This window comes from Panthera pardus, unplaced genomic scaffold (genome assembly GCF_024362965.1).
Source record: "Panthera pardus isolate Hobbes unplaced genomic scaffold, ASM2436296v1 HiC_scaffold_15, whole genome shotgun sequence".
In the NCBI taxonomy this organism is placed as follows: domain Eukaryota; kingdom Metazoa; phylum Chordata; class Mammalia; order Carnivora; family Felidae; genus Panthera; species Panthera pardus.
In genome coordinates this window covers 12,928,936-12,952,849 of record NW_026526710.1, presented here as the reverse complement: position 1 = coordinate 12,952,849, position 23,914 = coordinate 12,928,936, and the positions used below count along the sequence as shown (strand labels likewise).

Genomic DNA, 23,914 nt, shown 5'->3' with positions numbered 1-23,914 from the left:
AGTTAAGCATCTGACTTCGGCTCACGTCATGTTCTCACGGTTTGTGAGTTCGAGCCCCGTATCGGGCTCTGGGCTGACGGCTCAGAGCCTGGAGCCTGCTTCGGATTCTGTGTCTCCCTCTCTCTCTGCCCCTCCCCTGCTCATGTGTGCTCTCTCTCTCTCTCGAAAATAAATAAACATTCAAAACAAAACATAGCCGAAAAAATCTTCATCATCTCTCCTCTGCAATGATTTCAAAACGACAACAATAATCAGTATAGTCCTTTATAAAGCCAACAAAACCACTGCATCCCACTGTCATATAGTCAAAGCTCCCCTGAGTATGTGCCATGTGTCATCAGCCCTTTACAAAACTTAATCCACTTGTAACTCAGGATGACTTACTGTGCGTGAAGTGTCTTAAGTCCTATTTTACAACTTGGTGAACTGAGATCACAGGAGAAAAGGGTCTTGCTTGGAGTTTCTAGGGTTAGGAATAGGTAACCCCATGGGCTGGGTCTTAGCTTCAGAGAGCCCCAGAGTGCCACGTTCGTGTGGTGACAACTACACCCCATGGGGGGCCCGGGACTCACCTCTGGACCAGCTGCACGATGCTCTGGGTGTTCATGAAGAACACCTCCCGGTCAGCCTTCCGCTGCAGGGTGGCCGCGTGGCAGTCCAGGATAGTGGCTATCTAGAAGGGCAGACAGGATAGGTCTGACCACTCATCACCATACGATCCGGTCACCTCCAGAAGTCACCAGAAGGACCCACCGTGGGATTCCATGGAGGACCCATTCAAGGCTCATTCAAAAATCGAAAATTTCTTGGGTCACCTGCATGGCTCAGTCAGTTGAGCGTCCGACTTCAGCTCAGGTCATGATCTCACGGTTCGTGGGTTCAAGCCCCACGTCGGGCTCTGTGCTGACAGCTCGGAGCCTGGAGCCTGCTTCGGATTCTGTGTCTCCCTCTCTCTCTCTGTCCCTCCCCTGCTCACCCTCCCTCCCTCCCTCCCTCTCTCCCTCTCTGTCTCAAAAGTGAATAAACATTAAAAAACATTTTTAAAAATTAAAAATTTCAGCTCCAAAGCTCTCTGGCCACCAGCTGTTTGTCCCTCTCAACACATGGCTGGAGGAATTCAAGAGCTTAGAAATGACAACAATCCCATAAAGACACGTGTATTATTCTTCTCCACAAATATGAGTGGTCTGGGAAAAGGGAAGGGAATTTTCAACCCCAGGGAAAATGAAGGTGCTGGGGGGGGGGGGTCTTGTTTTTATAACTAGATTTATTGGTATTATCATACTGCTTTTGGCAACAAAAATTGTTTTTAATGAAAAAGTCTACACTAACAACAAATTCCTAAAAGGTCCAAATGCATACTTTTCTCAACTGGGGTTCTTTAGAGTTGTGTTTTGGTTATTTTTCAGTCGAGATATCATTCACATACCACGGTATGTCTCCCATTCATTTTCTTTTTATTTTTTTAACGTTTATTTATTTTTGAGAGAGCACGAGCAGGGGAGGGGCAGAGAGAGAGGGAGACACAGAATCCAAAGCAGGCTCCAGGCTCTGAGCTGTCAGCACAGAGCTCGGTGTGGGGCTCAAACTCACGAACCACAAGATCATGACCTGAGCCGAAGCCGGACGCTTAACCGAATGAGCCACCGGGCGCCTCTCTCCCCCGCCCTGAAATCAGTATGCACCTAATTCAGCATTTCTCAGTCCATTCAAAGTTGTGCAACCATTTGCCACTATCTAGTTTGAGAGCATTTTCATCATCCCAGAAAGCAACCCGATAAGCATTTAAAAATGTCTGGATCCCCCTCCCCCAGCCCTTGGCAACCCCTAATCCACTTTCTGTCTCCAGGGATTTGCTTTTTCTATGGAATCATGCAACAGGTGGTCTTTGGTGGCTTCTTTCACTCAGCCTGTTCCAGTATAAATCCATAGTAGATCCCTTTTGGTGGAATCTATTCCAACCTCTGGAGTGGCTGACCCCTAGCTCCCCAAATCACGAACATGTGGGTGGGGGAACAGTGATGGTATGAATCCCTTCTAATGAGACACGGGCAGGTTCTTCCAAAAGCAAATTGCCTTTAAAATGCTTGATAAAAGCAAAAAAAAAAAAAAAAAAATCAGGCCAACATAGTATTATTAGAGATATTTTATACGACCCTGGAAGGCTTTCCATCACGTAAAAATATTATATACACATCTAGTCCCAAGATGATCGCCGTACAGACACCAGAGGAAAGTCAAAGCTACAGTCTTGCAAGAAAAACCCACAACTGCCTCTCTTTCAGCCAGGTCAGGTGTGGAAAATGCTCCCTGCATTTGTAGCAACCACTCACTCCTATTCTGAATCTGAGTTCTATAGAGTGAGGCCCCTGTGTTCATCTGAACAGTTGTTGCTTTGGAGAAAATGGTGGGGTTAGCCCCCAACACCGTGCGTGCTCGATCAGAGGCCACAGTGACCGGGAGTTGAGTTCCCGAGTGGCACCCGGGGGTCCCCTGGTGGGGCCGGGTGGGGGGCACGTACCTGCTGGCTGGGGAACTGGCACAGCACCGAGGTGATGTTGCTGGCATACTGAGCCATCACCCTGCGGACCGACTTCTCCACGGGGGCGGGGATGCGGCCCGACACGCTGGTCATGATTTCCTGCAGCTCCAGCAGCGGCAGGGACGGGTGCCGCAGGGTCGTCATGAGTTTCTGCACCCACTCCTTCAGCTGAAGCGGGGACCACGGCGTCAGCCTGAGGCCCTGCGGGTCCTTGGGCAACACCACCCTCCACGAGGCACGCGACATGCACCACCCAGGTCCTGTACTCGAGGAGCCCAAGAGCTAGACGCAGCAGCCTCTAGAACAGTCCCGAGCGGAATGGCCCCCTGACCACAAGGGGAATACTCAGTTTCCCTGCACTCCCCTCTCCATGCATCCGCCAGCCTGGCGTGAGGATATTACACAAGGCCACACGAAGAGCTCACATCCGAGGACGCTTGCTCAGTGCCAGGCACTGCGCTAAAACTTTCATTTGTACCTTCCCCCCCGATCCTCAGAAATAACCCTACAAAGTAGGGATAATCATTATTCCCATTTTATAGTTGAGAAACCTGAAACAGAGAGGCTGACTGAGTTATCCAAAGTCACCCAGCTAGTGAGAAGCAAACTCGGGCCATCAAGCTCCCAAGATGCTTAACAGCGACACGAGGCTGCTTCCAGGGGTCCCAGCAGCCGAAATGTTGACAGTCTCTGAGTGAGAAGGATAAGAGTGCTGCCACCACAGGGGTCGGGCGGTTTAAAACTGAAAGAATGCACACGCTGGCAAGTGCAAAGGCTAAAGAAGAGCGGCCGTCACGGCGATCACAATTAGACAACACAGCACGGGAGTTAAGAGCACAGACCCTGAAGACAGATGGCCAGTGTTCAAATCCAACCCGATCTTTTTCACGGATGAAATGGGACAAGTTTCTTAGCCTCTCTGTGTCCCAGTTTCCTTACCTGTAAGGTGGAAATAATATCATACTGGCCATAAACACCACCGCACAGTCACCACCACTAAGAGATAGAAGGTGACGCACGATGTTATTACTAGTGATGATGAATTTAGCATCGTGGGTCTTGCGCAGAAGCCTGCAAGTGTGAAAACTCATTTCTCTACAGAGTAAGTAGGCAACGGGCCCCTGGAACGATGAACAACGAACAGAGCGTGTCTCTGACCAAAGCGCCTTCCTTGCTCTCTAAGAGGGGACCCACGCGGACTCCTTTCCTCACGCACAGCTTGAACACTCTCCGGGATGCAACAAACTGAACCACAAAAAACCAATACAGCTTTCGCAACAGTATGGAAGCAAAGAGAAACGTACACCCGTGTTTACAATCAAAGTGAGGAAGTCCTTTGTAAAAACGGAGGACTAGCCGTTTTTCCATTCCTTACTTCAGTAAAGACCTCGGATCTGATGGTTTAAACCCTCGTGGCTCTTCACAGACCTGCACACGCGTGCAGACTACATACCCATCCTTCGCACATGACCTACCTTTGTGCTAAAAATAGGCTCTGGCAGACAGTAGCCATTCATGACGTTGGTCAGGTTTTCCAGGACGTTGTGGAAAACCTGGTGTAGTTTCTCTCCGATGATGGGCAGAGTTTGCTGGGAAGGGAGCTCTCCTGTGAATGGCTCGGCCTGACGAGACACAGCAAGAACCAGAGGTCAAGGACACCTGCCTCCCGAGTGAGACAAGATAAAAACGAGGGGCGAGGCAGATCTACCAATACACAATATAATTAGGATGAAGCCTGAGGAAGAAAGAACGAAAAAACCCAGAAGACATCGTACTGGAAAGTCACAATTGCTACATTCACACCCCGATGCTGGCTTCCCAAATCTCCCCCATCGCAAATGCCGTGATCCGTGATCCGTTGTCAGGTGCCCCCGGTGATTCTGGAGGAGATTAGGTTCTTTTGTTTCACTTTGCTTTCTAATCACGACTATCTATTTTCCCTATTTATTTTCAGTCTTTATCCAATCCCAGACATAAACACCTAGCCGGATGAAAACTTAACGAAACTCTCATGCCAATGTCCCAGCTTTTTGTAAATCACAAACATTTAGCCTTGGAGAACCAAAAAACAAAAAGCTCCCCCCAAGGGTTCACCCTGACCTCACACGCCCATTCATTTAGTCATTCGTTCTACAAATGTCCACTGACTGCCTACTTCGTGCAGCCCTGGGGCCCAGGAGGTTTGGGACGTGCTGTTCTGCTGGCCTGGAACCCTCAGCTTCCTGCCCCTTCCGCTGCCCCACCCCTGTGGGCTCCTCTTGTCCTTTGAGATTAACCAGAGGGTTTCGTTCTGCATAGTCTGGGGCTGGTTCTCCAGCTGGGCCCCCACAGCGGGGGCCAAGGGCAGTCCCTCTTCCTGCACTTATGGAGCTGAGCGACACTAATATAAGACGGTAAGAGGAAAACTGGGTGCAAGGTATATAGAAACTCTCTGTACTATCTTGCCAAAATTTTCTGTGAATATAAAACTAAAAAAAGCTATTAAACATTTTTAAAAGGTGGTCCAGAAAGGCCTCACTGCGGAGGGTGGGGAGGGGGGTTCAGGGATGACGCTCGAATAAATGTTTACAAGAGGTAAGAGGGTAAGCACTGAAAACATCTGGGGGAAGGTTCTTCTGGGCAAAGGGGGCAGGTTCTAAGTGGAAGATCCTGGCGTGTTTGATTAAATGAGGGGGGGAAGAAAAGTGGGTGAAGCCAGAGAAGACAGTGGGGGGAAGAAAAAGCCAGTGGGGGACAACTCAGTTGGGGTCTTGTAGGTTATCAGAAGAACCTGAGTTTGACCCTGAGCCAGATGCGGAGCTGATGGGAGGGGTAGGAGCAGAGGCAGGCAGACTTCTGTGCCCGTCATGCCGCTGCCGGGGGCCCACAGGGGCAGGACAAGAGTCAGGAGTCTTAAGCCAGCTCGGCTCCCTGAACGGGCAGAGCCAGCCAGGGTGGCTGTGCCGGGGTGCAACATACCGGGCGTACTTTGGAAGGGTCATCGAGCTCCAGCTTGGCCACCACACAGCCTGCTTCCAGCACAGCTCCCGCACGCTTGATGTACTTCACCCGGCCGCTTTCCTGCACGTTCAGGGTCATGATCATCTTCATCACCTGTTTTGCAGAAGGAAGAAACGAGCTGAGCCTGCCAGGACTGGCTGTGTGTGCGTGTGTGACAGCTGGAGTCCCCCAGAACCAGTTTTCTGGAGCAGGTCCTTGGCCATTTAAATAGAACGACTCCCTGAGCAGAGTTCATGTGTAAAGGATGGAGGGAACTGGTATTTGCCAGAAGCCTGCTGTGTGCTAGGCTCAGTGCTGTTCGTGAATTATCTCCGTCTGCAAAGGCAGCTGGGAAGGCAGGTGTTTATTGTACCCATTTTACAGGCACAGAAACTGCTTTCTTAAATTTTTTTTTCTTTTTTTTTTCTTTTAAGTTTATTTACTTCCTTTTGAAAGAGAGAGAGAGAGAAAGAGAGAGAGAGAGAGAGAGAGAGAGAGAGAGAGAGAGAATCCCAAGCAGGCTCCACACTGCCAGCGCAAAACCCGATGCGGGGCTCAAACCTGAGCCAAAATCAAGAGTTGGATGCTTAATCGACTGAGCCACCCAGGTGCCCCAGAAACTGATTTTATTTGTGATGTAAAGCCTCTCTCTTAGAAATACAGTTAAATCATTTGGGGGGGGGGGGGATTAACAGACATATTCCGAAAAAATGGTGTATTTTGTGACCGGCTCCTTTCTTTTTTTTTTAATTTTTTTTTTAACGTTTTATTTTTGAGACAGAGAAAGACAGAGCATGAACGGGGGATGGGCAGAGAGAGAGGGAGACACAGAATCAGAAGCAGGCTCCAGGCTCTGAGCCATCAGCCCAGAGCCCGACGTGGGGCTCGAACTCACGGACCGTGAGATCGTGACCTGAGCTGAAGTCGGACGCTTAACCGACTGAGCCACCCAGGCGCCCCTAGTGACCGGCTCCTCTCTTAAAGGCAGTGAGAAAACCCTCTGGGGAACACTTGGTGGCAAGAAGAACATGCTCCCAGCACAGTCACCAGCCCCTTTGACTGGCCTGACGGTCTGCCAACACAGACACGATGAGTTTTGCCACCGTGGCGTGGGCTGCAGGCAGCCGGCACTGTGACCCTTTAGGTCAGCAGCTCACAGCCTGGGCGCCCGAGACAGACCTGGGCTGGAGCCCAGCACCCCACCCATCGCTCCGTGACCTCTACCAGGTGCCTTGCCCTCTCTGAGCCTCACTCTCCTCAACCATAAAATGGAAGACAGCCACGCCTCACAGGCCTCTTGAGTAACCAGGATTACCCGAGAAGAGGAGCCTGGCACATGGCGAGAGGTCAGCAAGGACCACCTCCTACAGCCGCCGCATTTCACTGCCATCATCGTATTATTTACCGTGGCAGCGTGGCATGGAGCCCAGGTGTGAACCCTAGCTAGCTCTGTGTGACCTTGAGTGAGTTCCTCGGCCTGCCTGGGCCCATTTCTTCATGTGTCAAGTGGGAATCCTCTCTGTGCCCATCTCCTATGACTGTTGCCGGAAAGATTACAGAAGGTAATTAAAGACACGTAAAATGCCTACAGTAGCACCTGCCACAGGCAAGCACTTTATAAGTATTGGCTTACGGCTTGTTAAATCATCACCGTCATTATTATTAATCAGTTCTTGGGGCACGTGGGTGGCTCAGTCAGTTAGACGTCTGACTCTTGACTTCAGCTCAGGTCATGAGCTCACAGTTCGTGAGTTTGAGCCCCGCATCGGGCTCTGCGCTGGCAGCGTGGAACCTGCTTGGGATTCTCTCTCTCCCTTTCTTCTCTGTCCCTCTCTCACTTGTTCTCCTGTCCTTCTCTCAAAATAAGTAAAAATAAGCTTGAAAAAAAAAATCAGTTCTCACTCGTTCCTGCAGAGTGTACATTTTGGAGGTTTTCCCTTTGAACACTGCAGACAATTTGGGCTGAACCCCACATACTGGCTCTCTGAGGAGTCAGCAGGTGGCAGCCCAGGGGAGAGGTGCAGACTGGATGATGGCGGATGGTCCTCCCTTGGGGAGTGGGAGGAGGGGAGACCCGGCTGCAGCCTCACCCCAGGGGCGGGCTCTGTGCTCACCTCCATCTCCGCGTAGCTGCTCCCAGCCTCGACGTGGCCCCCGTCCTCCACCGTGTACTGTATTAGCTTCCCGGCCGAAGGGGACCTCAGGACCGTGGGATCGTTCTCCTTCTCAAACACACAGGTCTTGTTGCCAATGGTAACACGGTAACTGGGAGGGAGAACGGGCAGGCAGGCGGGTAGATGGGGAGGACCATCCACCCCGCACGCCCAAGTCAGGCTTTGGTCGGTATCTCCCCCTCCCTAGAGGCAGCCATGAGCATGACCCTGCACGTGGTCTGTTGGATTCCAACTTTCCCAAATGCTAGCCTTTGACGGTTACGGCAGAGATAACTGGGAATGAAGCGGGTGAGCAAAAGGTGTGACCCTTTTCTGGCTTAAAACAAGTCCCTTTTACTGACAGAATTCTAACAGGCACAGAGAACGCAATCAATATTATTCGATACATAGTTACCAATGGTAAGTCTTCGCCTTATCACCGAACTGGGGAGAGTATGCCCCCGGGGGGAGCCTATAATAACCTTGAACATTCCTGGCAGACAGAACATGGCTTAAAAAGAGGTAATAAAATAGTGCTCTGGCTGGGGCGAATCCAGTCTGCCTTCTTCCAAAACTTCGAAGGTTGGGAAGGGAGACAACTCTCTAAGCGGAGCTTTCGCAGGCACTGGGCCTGACTGTCCTCGGCTGGAGTGGGAGAGAGGGTCTGTACTGCCTGCTCGTCAGGGATGGTCCGCATTTCATTGTATGAGCTCAGTGTGGTCAGCTGCATCGGAATAGGAGGGTCTTTGGGTCTATCTCGTGATGCCCCACTGCTACGTGCTTCCTGGGTCTCCTTCTTGTATTTCACCCACTCAGGTGCACAGAGACCTTTCCTGCCACTTCTGCTTGTTTAATGGGTCACATTCGCCAACAGGCTCCATGGGTCGTGACCACGGTCTCATCCCAGCACCTAGCTCCGTGCCTGGTACGAGGAGCCGTTGCCCTAACTGGACGGCTGTTTCTCCTCCAAGCCTGCGCTCAGCCCGGTGTGGGCACCGCAGCTCAGACAAGGGGCAGCTGACACACTGTCGCACACCTCGCAGGCCACGGAGCTGGGAGTCACATCCCATCCGGCTCTGAACCCCGCTATGTCACTAGAAACGGGCCTCCTGGGAGCCTCCCCCCAGATGTCTGCCAGTTGGTGGTTTTCCAGCCAAGAGATTAACCTCTCCATGGGCCCCAGAATTTACTGGAAACGGTACTTTATCGAAGACTCCTGGGCTGCACACAGCTGGCTTTGTATTTTCAACCCGCGGCTCTGTGTACCCCGCCATGTACCTGTCAACCTCTTCTTTCATGTAGGTGGTATAGCTGTTGCCATTGTAGGACAGCAGTAACCCACCGTCATTCAGCCGGTGGGCGTCGATCTCGATGTGACAGCCGTTCATGATGAGGACGAACATGGTCAGAGATTGCCGGGCCACCTGTAGGGACAGACTCAGTGTCCCTGCCCGAATTCAGGAGGCCCGCTTGTCCCTGGGTGCCAGGGCGCCACGAGCAAGGGCTAGGGTCCACAGTGGGAGTGCCACGGTGGACGTTTGCAATCTCTCCAGTCTCGGCCCTCATTCGCCCCCAGGGAGCCACTGCTGGAGCTGCAGAGTGGTGCCATACTTGTCCCCTGGGTGGCCTGATGGCCACTGGCTACAGGCGGAGTTCTAGCCTGGCCACATCCCCACCAATCGGTTGCCCTTCCGATTCCTGTCTTCAAGCATCAGCCCCCAAGCAGGGCCACCCTGAGTAGCAAAGAGATGGGGTGGGGGTCTCGCCGGGAGCGAGGCAGTCCTGGAGACTCCAGCAGTGACCAGGACTCTGTCCTCCTCAGACCCGGCTCTGCCCGGGGGCACACCAGACATTTGGGACACTCGAGAAAGGCACAGGTGGCCAGGCCCTGACCTCAGCTCTGTACTTCAACCGGACATACTAGCCTTCGGTTCGACGTGAGTGCTCTCTCTCAGAACACGAAACACCCTAAAGAGCCCTTGACCCGTAAAATATTCATGTGGAAACAAAAGGTATTAAGAAGTATAGGAATGTCTATTGCAACACTATTCGTGGCAACAGGAAGACTGAGAAAGTAGCCATCTAACGACCTTGCAATGGAATACTCTAGACCAGCACTGTCCAACATGGCCGCCCCTGGCTAGGCTGGCTATTTACATGTAAATTAATTTCACTTAAAAAAAAAAAGGAAAATTTAGTTCCTCGGCACTCAGTAGATACAGGTGGCCCCATACTGGACAGCACAGATACAGAACATTTGCCTTCCTACGGAAAGTTCTACTGGACAGCATTAGAGACAACAACCTGATATAAGAAACCTTGTTACTAACAGGGGAAAACATCATGCCGTAATAATATCAAAGCAGTAAAACAGTATTTGCACCATGATCTCAATGTGCAAAATCGATGCCTGAGGGGAAAAAAATTTTAAAGAGATTTGCTGAGACGTTAATAGGGATCGCCTCCCGGAGTCAGCACCTGAAGGGCTTTGCTCTTTTGATGTTTTGTGCTTGTTTGAAATTTTTGACTTTTATGCAATAAGCATGTGCCATATTTAAAAATCACACTGGGGGAACCAGGGCCCCCAGAATAGCCACGAAGCATGGAGGGGTAAAAAGTGGTTTTATAAGCACGCCCGCACGGATAACACGCTCGTTTGGCTGAACTAAACCTGAAAAACCCCAAAGTTGGAAGCGTAAAGTGCTCAGTGATCTTAAAGATAACAGAAAATAAATATTCTGCCTCAAAAGCTGACTCAAGTTCGGTTATCTTTTCCCTCCCTAAAGGCCGCCTTAGCTTCTTGGGGACACTTTGGCCCTACAGGTCACCCCGACTCAGAACTAGGGCCTGACCCTGTGACCGCACATCTCAGAGACTCCCTGATAGTCTCTGCTGAATTGACCTCGGGTGTCCCAGCAAGGGTAACCGGATACTTCTGAAGGGACAGCCACCCCGAGTAACCTTCAGGAAAGCCCTGAAGGTGGGCCAGGGAGAGATTAGAAAGCCACACATTGACCTTCGGTGCAGAGCTGGCCTCACCAGCCCTGTGGAAAGGGACCCACACACTATGCCAGCTCAGCACAGGTCCTGCTCATGCTCTGTACTGGACTGGATATCATCCCCCCAAATTCATGTCCTTCCTGGCACCTCAGAATGTCAACCTGATTTGGAAATAGTGTCTTTGCAGGTGTAATTAGTTGAAAGAGGTCCTACCGGAGGAGGGTGGGCCCTAAATGCGATCTGACTGGTGATTTTCTGAGAAGAGACCCAATGCAGAAGGAAGACACTGTGAACACATACCCACATGCAAGGCGGTCATATGAAGCCAGGGGCATAGATCAGGGTGACAGTCTGTAGACCGGGGAATACCAAGGATCACCCACAACCATCAGAAGCTAGGAAAGCATGAAGCAGACTCTTTCCTGGAGACTTCAGAGAAACCAGGGCCCAGCGGACACCTGGATTTTAGACTCTGGCCTCCGGAGTGCGAGACATAACCTTTCTGTTGTCTGAAACCACCAGCTTACAGTACTTTGTTACTGTGGCCCCGGGACGCTAACACATGCTCCGTTGTACCTTGTGCCTATCGCTCATGTCTGTGCATTCTGAAACCCAAAGGGCTTAGGTTTCAAGATCACAGGACTGCCTGGGGCGTCCCAGGACCCAAGCATGAGCAAGTCCACTCCGGGCATGGCTCACTGCAGAAATAAAAACTCCCACCAGCCTCCAGGGTGTTGGAGACATCCGAGAAACCCGGGGCCTTCACCTTGAGAATGTACTTAACACCATCATAAATTAATTCCACATCCACGATGTTCAGCAGAGAAGCGGCAGGAAGGACCTGGCCCCTGAAAGAGAAGACAGACTCACGGTCGGCTGTGGGAATGAACGAGAACTCTGCAGCCGTCCTCTGGATTTGAACCAATCACTCAGCTCTTTGCCTTGCCTAAGCATCAACCCACCTGACTGTACTAAAAAAGCTAAAACTGATGAAAAGGCAAGGAAACTGACATTCCTCAGGACTTAAGGAAACAGCACTTACTCAAGGATGAGAAATTTCCAGAGGGCTTCCCAGGAAGCAAAATTCATAATGCTTGTTCTTGGAAAAACTCCCCATGTGGGAATCCTGCCACCTGCTTATGAAAGAAACTGGGTGCACGCACTGAGATTCTATTACTGTTCAAAAGCATGATAACCAAGCGCTAAAATCTATTCTCTTTTTAAATTTTTTTTTGTAGTTTCATTTGCCTATCACAATGTTTCTCCACGAGGGGTGACTTCAGCCTCTACTCTAGGACATTTGGCAATGTCTAGAGATGTCTTTGATTGTCATGGCTTCTGGCGGAGTGAGGGGGTGGGAGGACACTGGGGATAGAGGGCCAGGGATGCTGCTAACTTCCCACAGTGCACAGGACAGCCCTTGTAATAAAAAATGAATCTGCAGTAAAAAATGAATCAGCTCAGGGGCGCCTGGGCGGCTCAGTCAGTCGAGCATCCGACTTCAGCTCAGGTCATGATCTCACGGTTCATGAGTTTGAGCCCCGGATCGGGCTCTGTGCCAGCAGCTTGGAGCCTGGAGCCTGCTTCAGATTCTGCGTCTCCCTCACTCTCTGCCCCTCCGTGGCACGCACTCTGTCTCTCTCTTTCTCTCTCAAAAAATAAACAAACATTAAAAAAAAAAAAAAAAAAGAACTCAAAACATCAAGGGTGCTGAAGCTGCGAAATCCTGGCCCATTCTAACAGTGAGCGACCTGGCCCCTTCCATTTCACTAGTCACCGTCTGATTCGGGTGAGGGACCGGAAAGAACATTTGTAGAGGTGACCTATACGCTGCTTTGCTTCTCAAATCCACCTTCTTTCTGAACTCAAGTATTATGACGTCGCTTGCACAAGTCAGCATGAAGAAGCACCCCTCTGTCTGCTGCCTTGAGGATCCCATCCCCAGCGACTCTCCTCCAGGGCAGACTCGGTTCAGGCGAGGAATTTCAGAGGCAAGCACGGAGGAGGGATTCCCTAACTGCCTGGGGGCTGGTCATCGCCTTCCTCACCACTAACGCGCATCCCACAGGGGGAAAAGAATTACCATCGTGCCCTACCTTTCCAGCGAGTGTAAGAAATCCGTCATGCAGGTTCTGAACATCACATCGGCCACGTTCAAGGCTCCACACACCACCCCAAGCATGATATCTGGCTTCTCAGCCTAGGAAAGACTCCGTGCTTCAGTGTCAGTGGTGACCGAGCCCACGAGGAGCTGGGGGCTCCACGACCCCGAGGGGAGAAGCATGCAGCCCCCCCCACCTGCACTTTCTCAGCGATGAGGTGATCCAACCACCCTGTGTCGATGTCATTGTTCTGGAAACGCTCGGTCTCCAGCAGGTTAATGAGATACTCCACGGTGGTCCTGAAGTCGCCCCGGATGGACAGCTCCTTCAAAGCCACCACCATGTTCCTTGAGGGGAAAGGCACATTGATTGTTTTCCAAATTAATATACCGGCCAACAGAGTTCCTGCGTGCTTCTCAGAGAGCCAGAATAGCACAGTTGAGAGAGGGGGGCCTGAGTCCAATGGCCCAGGTGTCAATCTTGGCTCCAGCATTTACTGGTCACTTGGGCAAAGGACTTAACCGCTCTGGGCTTCAGTTTCCTCATCTGGAAAATGGGGAGATAACTCTGACTTCCAACGGGTGCTTGAGGATTAAAGTGAGACAATCCATAGAGAGCACACAGTCACCGATAAAAAAAGGTCGGCTGCTACCAACAGGATTAATTACCGTGATGGTAATGATTATTAACCACGGCCAGTAGCTCTGCCTCTCTCCGGCCAGCCCTATTCAAATCCTCAGCACCCAGGGCAGCTGCTTTGCTGGGTATGCACGGGGTGGGCCTACGGACGGCCAACGCTGTCCCTCCACTGAGGGGGTGGCGGTCACCCATCCACCCGTGCCTGGTTGGTCACCACCTCCCATCTCCCAGAGGGGTGGCCTTCCCCCAAACAGGGCTCCAGTCCAAAGGGCTGACACCCCTACTCCCTATGAAATCACAGGGAGAGTGTTGGGCACCAGAGAAAGAGGTGGGATTAGAACAATTCTCTTCCCGGGAGGGAGCTTTGATATCTGACATTGGTGTCCCAGCGTGCATTCAGCAGGTGGAGCAAAGGGGCAAATCACAAGCCTAGTTCGGGGGGGACAGAAAATACACAAGATGCACTAAGATCAAATGAGGGCGTCAATAGTCTACGGAAGGTCAGCTGTGGCACTGGAATCTGCACGTACGAGACGAGCTACTGGGCTCAAGGGTGACCCACTTGTTCCAATTTGCTCAGGACACACCCAATTGTAGCAGTGAGAAATCCCAAATCCTAGGAAAGCCTCAGTCCTGGGGGAACTGGCACCCTTGAACCCCCCCGCCCCCGGCACTGGACTCTGGCGGCCATAAGAAATGCTGAAATTCTTCCCTCTGAATTCTGTTGAAATGGATACTGGTCATTCACAGCATGGGACACGCAAGCCACAGGCCGTTTGCATCGGCATGGGCTGGGATGGCTGGCCTTCCTCCTCCCCCTTCAATTTTACACCCAACGTGGGGCTCCAACTTAACAACATTGAGATCAAGAGTCACGTGCCACGCCGACTGAGCCAGCCAGGCACCCTGATTTTAATGCCTTTGAGACAGAATGACTGCAATGTCTTTGGGACTTTTCACTCTCAAGGACAGTTATTCATCCACACGAGAAGGTTTAATCACAGCGTGAGCTGGTTTTTACCTCTCTGCGCTCGGGGCAAGGCAGGAGAAATTTTAAGATGTGGGTGTTTCGGGATTCGGGAGCCCCTTTGTCAAGGGGCGTTTCTCCAGGACCTACTTAAAAGGTTTGTATCTAAAGAAGTCCCACACGCATCTTTTTTTTTTTTTAAAGCTATAGTACTTGGCACCTTTTATATGCAACCTGTAATGATCCCAAGACCAAAATGGCCTTGGTGAGCTCACTGGCCTTTACGGATCTCGGACACAGGAAGAGGGCAGACTTCGCTCTTGGATTTTAGCAAAGGGTATTTGACACAGGGTCTGCTCGGTGATTCGCCTCCTTTATCTCCTGGTGCTGCTGCATCTGAAGCCACAGGCTAACTTTTAGTTTCCCGAAGAAAGGAGGGAAAGGAGGAGGGAAGGAGGGAGATACTGACGAAATGGCCTCTTCCCGGTTCTCTCCCCAGGAGAAGCAGTGCCCGAACTGGGAATCCGCAAATTCATGTAAGCCGCCAGTAGCAGCCACGCTGAAATAACCCCACACATTCTTGTTGCTGCGGAAATTCAGTTCCTGAACCGTTCCGGAGCTTGGCTTAAACCCCTGGAGCCCGGGCAGAAAAAGCAAAATGGGAAAAAAAAAAAAAAATCGTCACTCCGGCCAAATGTGCATCAGAATTAAATCCTAGGAAAACCCAAGAACACCCATCACAACTAAAAGCTTAGAGTCATCAACAGAACATTGATATCTCCCATTGCGGGTGTGGGTGTATCTACCCTTGTCCACACGTCAGTGCGTGCAGGTAATCTCTACTTTAAAAAAGCTATAAAAATAAATAACCCAGTTGGATGGGCTGGGGCGGGGGGGGGGGGGTGCGTGCGGAGGAGGTACAGATACGATATGGGTGAACGTTGCTCATGATGGAGTGGAATGAAAATACATTCTGATTTTATCAGCTTGACATTGTCAGTAATAAAAAGCTTTTGAACTCTGGATTATGAAAATTCCAGCAGATAAAGAAATCTAACGCTAACACACACCGAATACACTTATTGGGGGGGTGGGGGATGGCCCATCCCATCCCCCTGAAAATAATTTTGGTAAGGGGGGAGGGGACATGGACCCTGGCTTGCCGTGGTCAGGGCTTCTGACGCGCATAATGGAGGCATCCGTTTGGGCACAGGTACCTGGAGGTGAGAGCTGGAGAATTTCAGGTGCCTGGGCTGTTTCCACACCTGGTTCTCCGCCCTCCCAGGCATCATCCCCCTGCAAACCTCCCATTTTCCTTACTCACCCCCAGAGTCGGTCGTTTGCAGCCCAAGATGCCAAATGAATAGCGCTACCACACCTTACGATCCTTTCATTAAAAGGGGGGTGGGGGGAGACAAACCTCTTACCCCAGGTTTCTTGAGTGTAATCATGGAACAATCAGGCTGCGGTAAATTTTTATGGAGCTCATGTGACAATCAACCGTGAGCAACTACGTCAAGTGGGACAGATGCCAGCTGGCTGATTTTTAAGGCGCACGGAAGAACAAGTCGCAGAGGAACTCCTCACGGGGGATCAGACTCCATTTATGTTGTAGCAGAGAGTACGTGGGGCCAGAAAACCAAGGCCCCGGGTTCCAAGCCTGGCTGCTCATCCCCAAAACGGATGTGGCCTTTCGAGTCCAACAAGGGGGCCCGGCCGCGGCCTCAGCAGGTCCCAGGCACAAAACCCTACCTCAACCCGTTGAGCTGTAGTGCAGGGCAACAATGCCCGGTGGGGTAACCGTCATGTAAGTGACCAATGAGACGCATGAAGGGCTCACCCCCGATCAAACGGTGCGCCTCCCCACGCCTGTCTGTACCCTGGGAAGCCTGGGCGTCTCATCCGAGGCTAACGTCTGGGATGTGTCCCACACTGGGAGACTGGAGACGGCAGACGCGGGGTGGGGAACCTCCCAACTTGCCTCATCTGGGTTCTCGCTGGTGATTCTGGCCGCGATGACATGGCCTCGGGCGAGCGGAGGGTTAGAAGGAGTTTCAAATGAAATGGGTGTCACCCCCCATGGTGACTCTCCGTACAGAAGCCGGATATCCTTCAGCCGGTGCAACGGCACCCCCATGGCGATCTGGAAGGAAGAGATCCACGCCCCGTGAGCCTCAGCCCCACCGGAACCCCGGCCCCCAAACACCGAGCGCACTGCCACGGAGGAAGAGGCGCAGTGAACGATTTCAGGGATACCGAGCACGTCCTGAGCGTGCAACACTGTGGCTGCGGTGGCGGGAGAAGCAAAGCAAGAAAAAGGCAAGAGGCTTGACTCCGCCCCCAGGGAGCAAACAGCGTCCCCCGAGGAAAAGCAGCCACTTTCGTAAAACCACCTCACGCCACCAGAACACCCATGCGTCAAATAAAAGTTACAGACTCCGGGTGCCATCCGTGCAAGGGGAGATATAACGGAGGCCAGCTGCAGACTTAAAGGTTTTACTACTTTTAAAGTTTTTATTTATCCGTTTTGAGAGAGAGAGAGCAAGAGCCAGCAGGGGTGGGGGGAGGGTGACGGAGAGGGAGGGGACAGAGGATCCAAAGTGGGCTCTGTGCTGACAGCAGAGAGCCTGACCCGGGGCTGGAACTCATGAACCGTGAGATCACGCCCTGAGCTGAAGTCAGCCGCTTAACTGACTGCGCCACCCAGGGGCCCCAAGTTAAAGGTTTAAAATTTTTTTTTTTTTTTAACATTTATTTATTTTTGAGACAGAGAGAGACAGAGCATGAACGGGAGAAGGTCAGAGAGACGGAGACACAGAATCTGAAACAGGCTCCAGGCTCTGAGCTGTCAGCACAGAGCCAGACGCGGGGCTCGAACTCACTGACCGCGAGATCATGACCTGAGCCGAAGTCGGACGCTTAACCAACTGAGCCACCCAGGCGCCCCGCGAGTTAAAGGTTTTAAAAGGACTCAGAGGAACCTGAGTCTGCAGAATGAGTATAAGACACAAATTTAACCTCCTGGGTCTTTCTGATGAGATGCACTAAGAAGGGCCCAACGCCCGCCTAGGTGGTAAGACCCTTACGGGACTTTTCCACCAGGAAGAAGCCATCAGACAAATCCACACTGAGGGGCGTTCTGCCTGAACTCTTCTCAAACACCAACACGGAGAACAAAAAAGTATGTCTGAGGACAGAGGAGAGACTCAAAAGTTGTGGCAGTGAAACAGAATGTGAGGTCTGGGAATGGATCCTGGGTTTTTAAAATAAGCAAAAAAAAAAAAAAAAAAATAGCCATAAAAAGAGATTACTGGAACAGAGGGGAAACTCTTAATGGTATTAGATTGTATAAATTTGTTGTTGTTTAAGCAGGCTCCACGCCCAATGCGGGGCTTGAACTCATGACCCTGAGATCAAGAGTCGATGCTCTACTGGCTGAGCCACTCAAGAGCCCCTAAATTTTATCAATTTTTTAATTTTATACTTCTTAATTTTAGATAGACGTGTGGTGGCATCAGTGCTTTACCAAGCGTCATCATTTTCTGGTGGTGTTGTGCCAGAATGATCTTTTTTTTTAGAATGATCTTATTCTTGGGAGTTCCTTTGACTCAAGGATTTAGAGGCAAAGTGCCATGAAGGTTCAAGTCAAAACATCACTCAAAAACATAAGCTGCGGGGCGCCTGGGTGGGTCAATTGGTTGCTTAACCAACTTCAGCTCAGGTCATGATCTCACAGTTCATCGGTTCAAGCCCCGCGTCGGGCTCTGTGCTGACAGCTCGGAGCCTGGAGCCTGCTTCGGATTCTGTCTCTCTCTCTCTCTCTCTCTCTCTCTCTCTCTCTCTCTCTCTCTCTCAAAGGTAAATAAAGCATTAAAAAAAAGTGAAGCTGAAAAAAATTAAACAGACACACAAATACAACACAAACATGGCAGAGACTAACAATTGGTGGACTGAGGGGTAGGGGGTGGGTGTTAATTGCACTGTCCTTGCAACATTCCTGAAATTTTCCAAACTACAAAAAAACAAAACACAAAAAACAAAACCCCACAAAATAGAAAAACAATAAAAATGCTGGTGGAGGGAGGAAGCAAGGAAAGAAAGGAAAGACACACATATTTTACAAATTTGAGTTCCCATTGGTGCAGGATTTCCTAACTGTGGGTCACAAGTTCTCGATGGGGGTGATACTGCCCCCCAAGGGGGCAAATATTTGCTCTTGGGGATGAAATCATCTTACTCTTTGTATGCGTAAGATGTGGATGTATCTACAGTAAAAACAGGTATATCTGTGATGTTAAAATTTCATAAGGGGAGGAATTAGGGGGAAAAGTATCTACAAAGGCTCCTGAAGGGAGCTGTAATGAAAAAAAAAAAAGGCTGAGGGGCACCTGGGCGGCTCAGTCAGTTAAGCGTCCGATTTTGGCTCAGAGCATGATCTCGCGGTTCGTGAGTTCGAGCCCCACAATGGGCCCCACGCTCACGATGCAGAGCCTGCTTGGGATTCTCTCTCTCCCTCTCCCTCTCCTTCTCTCTCTGGCCCTTTCGTGCTCTCTCTCTCAAAAATAAATAAACTTTTTTGAAAAGTTAAAAAAAAAAAAAAAAAGGTTGAGACACACTTCTCTGGGAGGGACTATGAACGGGTACGGGGGGGTCCGCAAATGCCCTGGAACTGTATAAAATTGTTTTTTTCCCAGGGAGAAGTTCAACAGGCTTCTGCCCATTTCTCAAAGAGGTCTATAGCCAGACAAAGGGGACGAGCCACTTCTCAGAAGCTTCTCGGCCTGTGTGGTTCTCAGGGCTACTCCCGCAACAAACCAGTCACTCCCCAGGGACGGCCAGTCAAGAGAGAGTCGGGAAGGGCCGATATGAGCCGGACAGGGCCCCCACCCCAGGCGGAAGAAACCCCAGGGCCCGGAGCCCATTTCCTCGCCTGTAGCTGGGCGGCCGGCAGGTTGACGTCGGCGATCATTTCCGTGCACGGGTGCTCCACCTGCAGGCGGGGATTCAGCTCCAGAAAGTGGAAGCTGCCATCCGGGCTGTAGAGGTATTCCACCGTCCCCGCGCTCACGTAGCCCACGGTCTTGGCCAGGCGGACGGCACACTGCACAGAAACGGACACCGAAGGGTTTCCAGTGGTTTTCTTGGACCAACCCAATGGTGGCTTATAAGTTCCCCGCACCAAATGCTGAGGACCTGCTGTGTGGGAGCTCCTTTGGGACCTCAGGGATCACACTCCCTACGATGGCTCTCACCCTGCAGACCGTGTCTTCACGGGCACCCACCCCGCTCTGGCAACGCGAACTGTAGGGCGCTTTTGCTGGCTGGGTGGAGACGGCTCTCCCTGCGGCTGTCCGCCCCGCGCCACCCGCCCCCCTCCCCAGCTCTGCAGAGCTCACCTGCTCCATGAACTCGAACACAGCCGGTGTGGCGATGGTGGCCGGTGCCTCCTCGATGATCTTCTGATGCCGCCGCTGGATGGAGCAGTCACGCCCGAACAGAGACACGGCGTTCCCGTACTGGTCGGCGAGGATCTGGACCTCCAGGTGCCGGGCGTGCTGGGCCAGCTTCATGAGAAAGATCGGGGAGCCCGGGATCTCACTCTGCACCTGGGGGGACAGCAGAGTGGCTCACTCTTCCCCGGGGGACCAGGGCTGGAGCGCGAAGTTCTCTGAAGATACGTCCACGATTTTGCTGATCTCTTAGCTTTGTTTTACCTCTCTCACAGACATGCCCTTCTCCTTGATGTTTTAAGTCCAATATTGTCAAAAGTCTATAATGGAACAAGGGCAATTTTCCCACAACCCCATCTCCGAAAGATAATGTGCTGTTAAGATTTGGGTGCGTGTTAGAGTTTAATGTGCTAAGAGTGACTGTGGTTAAGAGTTAACTGGTTAAGTCAGTGCGCTGGTGAGAGCCGGGGGCACACTCAGGAACACACACGGCACACGGAATGTTCTTGGGATAAAAATAGGACCGAAACATGCTACCCTGCAACTTTCTTTTCCTCCTTCTTAAATAGTACTCTCTCACTTCATTCTTTTGATGGCTTAAAGCCAATCGTCCAGAAATTCTTAATGATGATATAAAAATCAGTGGTCCCATTTAACGATGCCTAGGAAAAGTTTTTAAGTTTCATTTTATTTTTTTATTTATTTTGAGAGCAAGATAGAGAGCAAGCAGGGGAGGAGTAGAGAGAGAGAGAGAGAGATCCCATGCAAGGCTCTGTGCTGTCAGGGCAAAGCTCGACACAAGGCTCGATCTCATGAACTCGGGAGATCATGACCTGAGCTGAAACCAAGAGTCAGATGTTTAACTGACTGAGCTGCCCAGGCACCCCTAAGAAATTTTTTTAAAAAGCAAGCTGCAGCTATATAGGGGATGACCCCACTTATAATACAAAAAATAATAAAACAGAACTGTATGACTGTCTATATAAAAGTAGATACAGGGGCACCTGGCTGGCTCACGGTAGAGCACGTGACTCTTGGTCTCGGGTTTGTAAGTTCGAGCCCCACACTGGGTGTAGAGATTACTTTTAAAAATTAAAAAATCTTGGGGCGCCTGGGTGGTGCAGTCGGATAAGCGTCCGACTTCAGCCAGGTCACGATCTCGCGGTCCGTGAGTTCGAGCCCCGCATCAGGCTCTGGGCTGATGGCTCGGAGCCTGGAGCCTGTTTCCGATTCTGTGTCTCCCTCTCTCTCTGCCCCTCCCCCGTTCATGCTCTGTCTCTCTCTGTCCCAAAAATAAATAAAAAACGTTGAAAAAAAAATTTTTAAAAATAAATAAATAAATAAAATAAAAATTAAAAAATCTTTTAAAACTGTTTTTTCAAAAGTATATACTGTCAAAGTGCTGGAACCAACCCAACCGCTAACTAGTTACATCTGAGAAGGGGGAGGAGTTCAGAGGTGGTGATAAAAAGAGAATTTTCCACAGGGCGCCTGGGTGGCTCAGTCAGTTAAGCGTCCGACTTCAGCTCAGGTCACGATCTCACGGTCCGTGAGTTCGAGCCCTGCGTCGGGCTCTGGGCTGATGGCTCGGAGCCTGGAGCCTGCTTCTGATTCTGTGTCTCCCTCTCTCTCTGTCCCTCCCCCGTTCGTACTCTGTCTCTCTGTGTCTCAAAAATAAATAAACATTAAAAAAAATTAAAAAAAAAAAGAGAATTTTCCTTTTTTATGTTTAATATACCCCAAAAGTGTTCGGATGTTTGTATAAGAACAGTTTCATACTGCACTCACGTAATCAAAAGAAAAACGCTTGGGGGAGGCTGGGCATGTGTGGGGACAGGGCGTATGCAGGAGTTTTACACTTCCCACTCAATTTTGCTGTGAATTAAAAACCACTCTAAGAAGCAATGCCTATTTTAAAAGACTTTTTTCTTAATGTTTTCATTTATTTTTGAGAGAGAGCGTGGGGGGAGGTGGTGGTGGACAGAGAGCGGAGGACAGAGGATCCGAAGCAGGCCCTCCATCGACAGCGGTGAGCCCCCAAGTGGGGCTCGAACTCACAAACCCTGAGATCATGACCTGAGCTGAAGTCGGACACCCAACCGACTGAGCCACCCAGGCGCCCCACGTCTATTTTAAAGAAAGGGGGGGAAAAGTTTTAGAACCTATATGACTCGTAAATGTAATAGAGGCTCCAGGACTGGATCCTGAAACAGAAAGAAGAGATTAGTGGGGAATATTGGTGAGCTCTGAATCAAGTCTAGAGTTCACTTAATAGAAACGTATCACTGTTGATCTCTTAGTTAGAGCAAATGTAGCACGGCTGACGGAAGATAAAGGCGGGAAACCAGGTGAAGCATAGATGGGAATTCTACCACCTTCACAACTTTCCTGTAAATAGAACTTCTTCCCCCCAAAATACCCCAAAAACCCGTTCAGCCCAATGGAATCACGTGAGAGCGAAACCACTACGTTATAGAACATTCACACACTGCCCACAGCTGTTTATCTGGTAAACCTTTTTAGAAAGCAATTTATTGACCCGTTTTGGTAAATGCACGCGCCCTCTAAGTCCTTCTTGGCACGTCATCAAAATAACCGTCAAGACTGGAACAACATGGGAAAAATGTCCATGATCTACAACTTGGAATTTTTTTTAACGTAGAACAAAACACCGGGCAGAATGAATGCAACTCTTTCAAACACGCACGGGAACAAGTTCTGGAAGAAACCCTAGAAATACTAAAATAGTCGTGTTAAGAATGGAAAGGTTGAGGGGCCTGGGTGGCTCATTCGGTTCGGTGTCCAACTCTTGATCTCAGTTCAGGTCGTGATCTCACAGTTTGTGGGACTGAGCCCCACATCGGGCTCTGCGCTGAAAGCGTGGAGCCTGCTTCGGATCCTCTCTCTCCCACTCTCTCCGCCCCTCCCTCTCTCACACACACAGTAAACAAATAAACATTCTTTAAAAAGAAATCTTCAAAAAAAGTCTTTAAAAAGAATGGGAAGATCATCAGCCTACCTTTTTTAAGACAATGCCAACGGTTCGGGGCGCCTGGGTGGCTCAGTCGGTTAAGCGACCCACTTCAGCTCAGGTCACGATCTCACAGTCCGTGAGTTCGAGCCCCGTGTCGGGCTCTGGGCTGACGGCTCAGAGCCTGGAGCCTATTTCAGATTCTGTGTCTCCCTCTCTCTCTGACCCTCCCCCATTCATGCTCTGTCTCTCTCTGTCTTAAAAATAAATAAACGTTAAAAAAAAAAAAAAAAAAAGACAATGCCAATGGGCAGCTGCAATAGGGCATAATGTTGGCAAAGTGAAAACCCAGCTACAAATAAGCAGATACACAGTTCATTCCTACAACCAAAGTCAATCACCTAGAAACATTAAAAACACCAAGACTACCAAAACATACACAATGTCCCATCTTTCGAGAGACAACTATAGTCACAAGCCGATAGATACTCTGGCCCTGCTTCTCTGAAATCATTTAAAGTCACGAGGATTCACAGAATCGGACATCTAAGTTAATGGCGTGGGGATCAACACCAACCACGGACTTCCATGTGTCATAAAAACGTACACATTTGCTTCGGAAGACAGCAGAGCAATATTCCAGCTCCTGCACATGTCCTCTTGATTTCTGACACGGTAACGCAAATGAAAAGAATCTGGCAGCCAACAACGAAGTGCACACAATTCCCAAACACTCAGCAAGAACGGCTCACTTGTCTGAAAAGGATTGGGAAGTCCTCGGCACTCTCTGCTTTCCGGATTCCTTTCCCTCCACCGCCTTCAGAAGCTTTGATCATCAAGGGAAAACCAATTTTCTCTGCCACCTGGGGGCGAAGGGCAAACAGACCTCTTTAGAAGGTAGACTGTTTCCAGGATGATGAGAAGCCTCCAGCACCTTGACCTCCCAGCCCCATGTTTACCTCTAGGCCCTCCTCCACATCTTTCACACAACCCTGGTCGTAAATGTCTTCTGGGACACTGATTCTTTTCCCCTCCTGCAGATTATCTTCTGTCCACTCTATCATCAGACCTGGAGAGTCACAAAAAAAAAAAAAAAAAAGCTGAATCCTCC

The 23,914-nt window shown here is 50.4% G+C and overlaps 1 protein-coding gene across 7 annotated transcripts in view; it reads right to left on the bottom strand.

Moving 5' to 3' along the window:
• ACACB (acetyl-CoA carboxylase beta) overlaps positions 1-23,914 on the bottom strand; it is a 107,995-nt gene that overhangs the window by 46,411 nt on the left and 37,670 nt on the right. For all 7 annotated transcript variants that reach the window (XR_002085164.2, XM_019467200.2, XM_019467199.2 and 4 more), the window contains 15 exons: positions 23,763-23,872; positions 23,556-23,666; positions 19,779-19,988; positions 19,313-19,483; positions 16,364-16,525; positions 14,852-15,015; positions 12,973-13,123; positions 12,771-12,874; positions 11,441-11,522; positions 8,953-9,098; positions 7,636-7,786; positions 5,501-5,635; positions 4,018-4,164; positions 2,522-2,710; positions 573-673 (listed from right to left, as the gene is read on the bottom strand). Coding sequence is in view for 6 of the 7 variants with exons in the window: in XM_019467200.2 (XP_019322745.2) it covers positions 573-673; positions 2,522-2,710; positions 4,018-4,164; positions 5,501-5,635; positions 7,636-7,786; positions 8,953-9,098; positions 11,441-11,522; positions 12,771-12,874; positions 12,973-13,123; positions 14,852-15,015; positions 16,364-16,525; positions 19,313-19,483; positions 19,779-19,988; positions 23,556-23,666; positions 23,763-23,872 (2,134 nt within the window). In the remaining variant the exon portion in view is untranslated. The remainder of the gene's footprint in view (positions 1-572; positions 674-2,521; positions 2,711-4,017; positions 4,165-5,500; positions 5,636-7,635; positions 7,787-8,952; positions 9,099-11,440; positions 11,523-12,770; positions 12,875-12,972; positions 13,124-14,851; positions 15,016-16,363; positions 16,526-19,312; positions 19,484-19,778; positions 19,989-23,555; positions 23,667-23,762; positions 23,873-23,914) is intronic.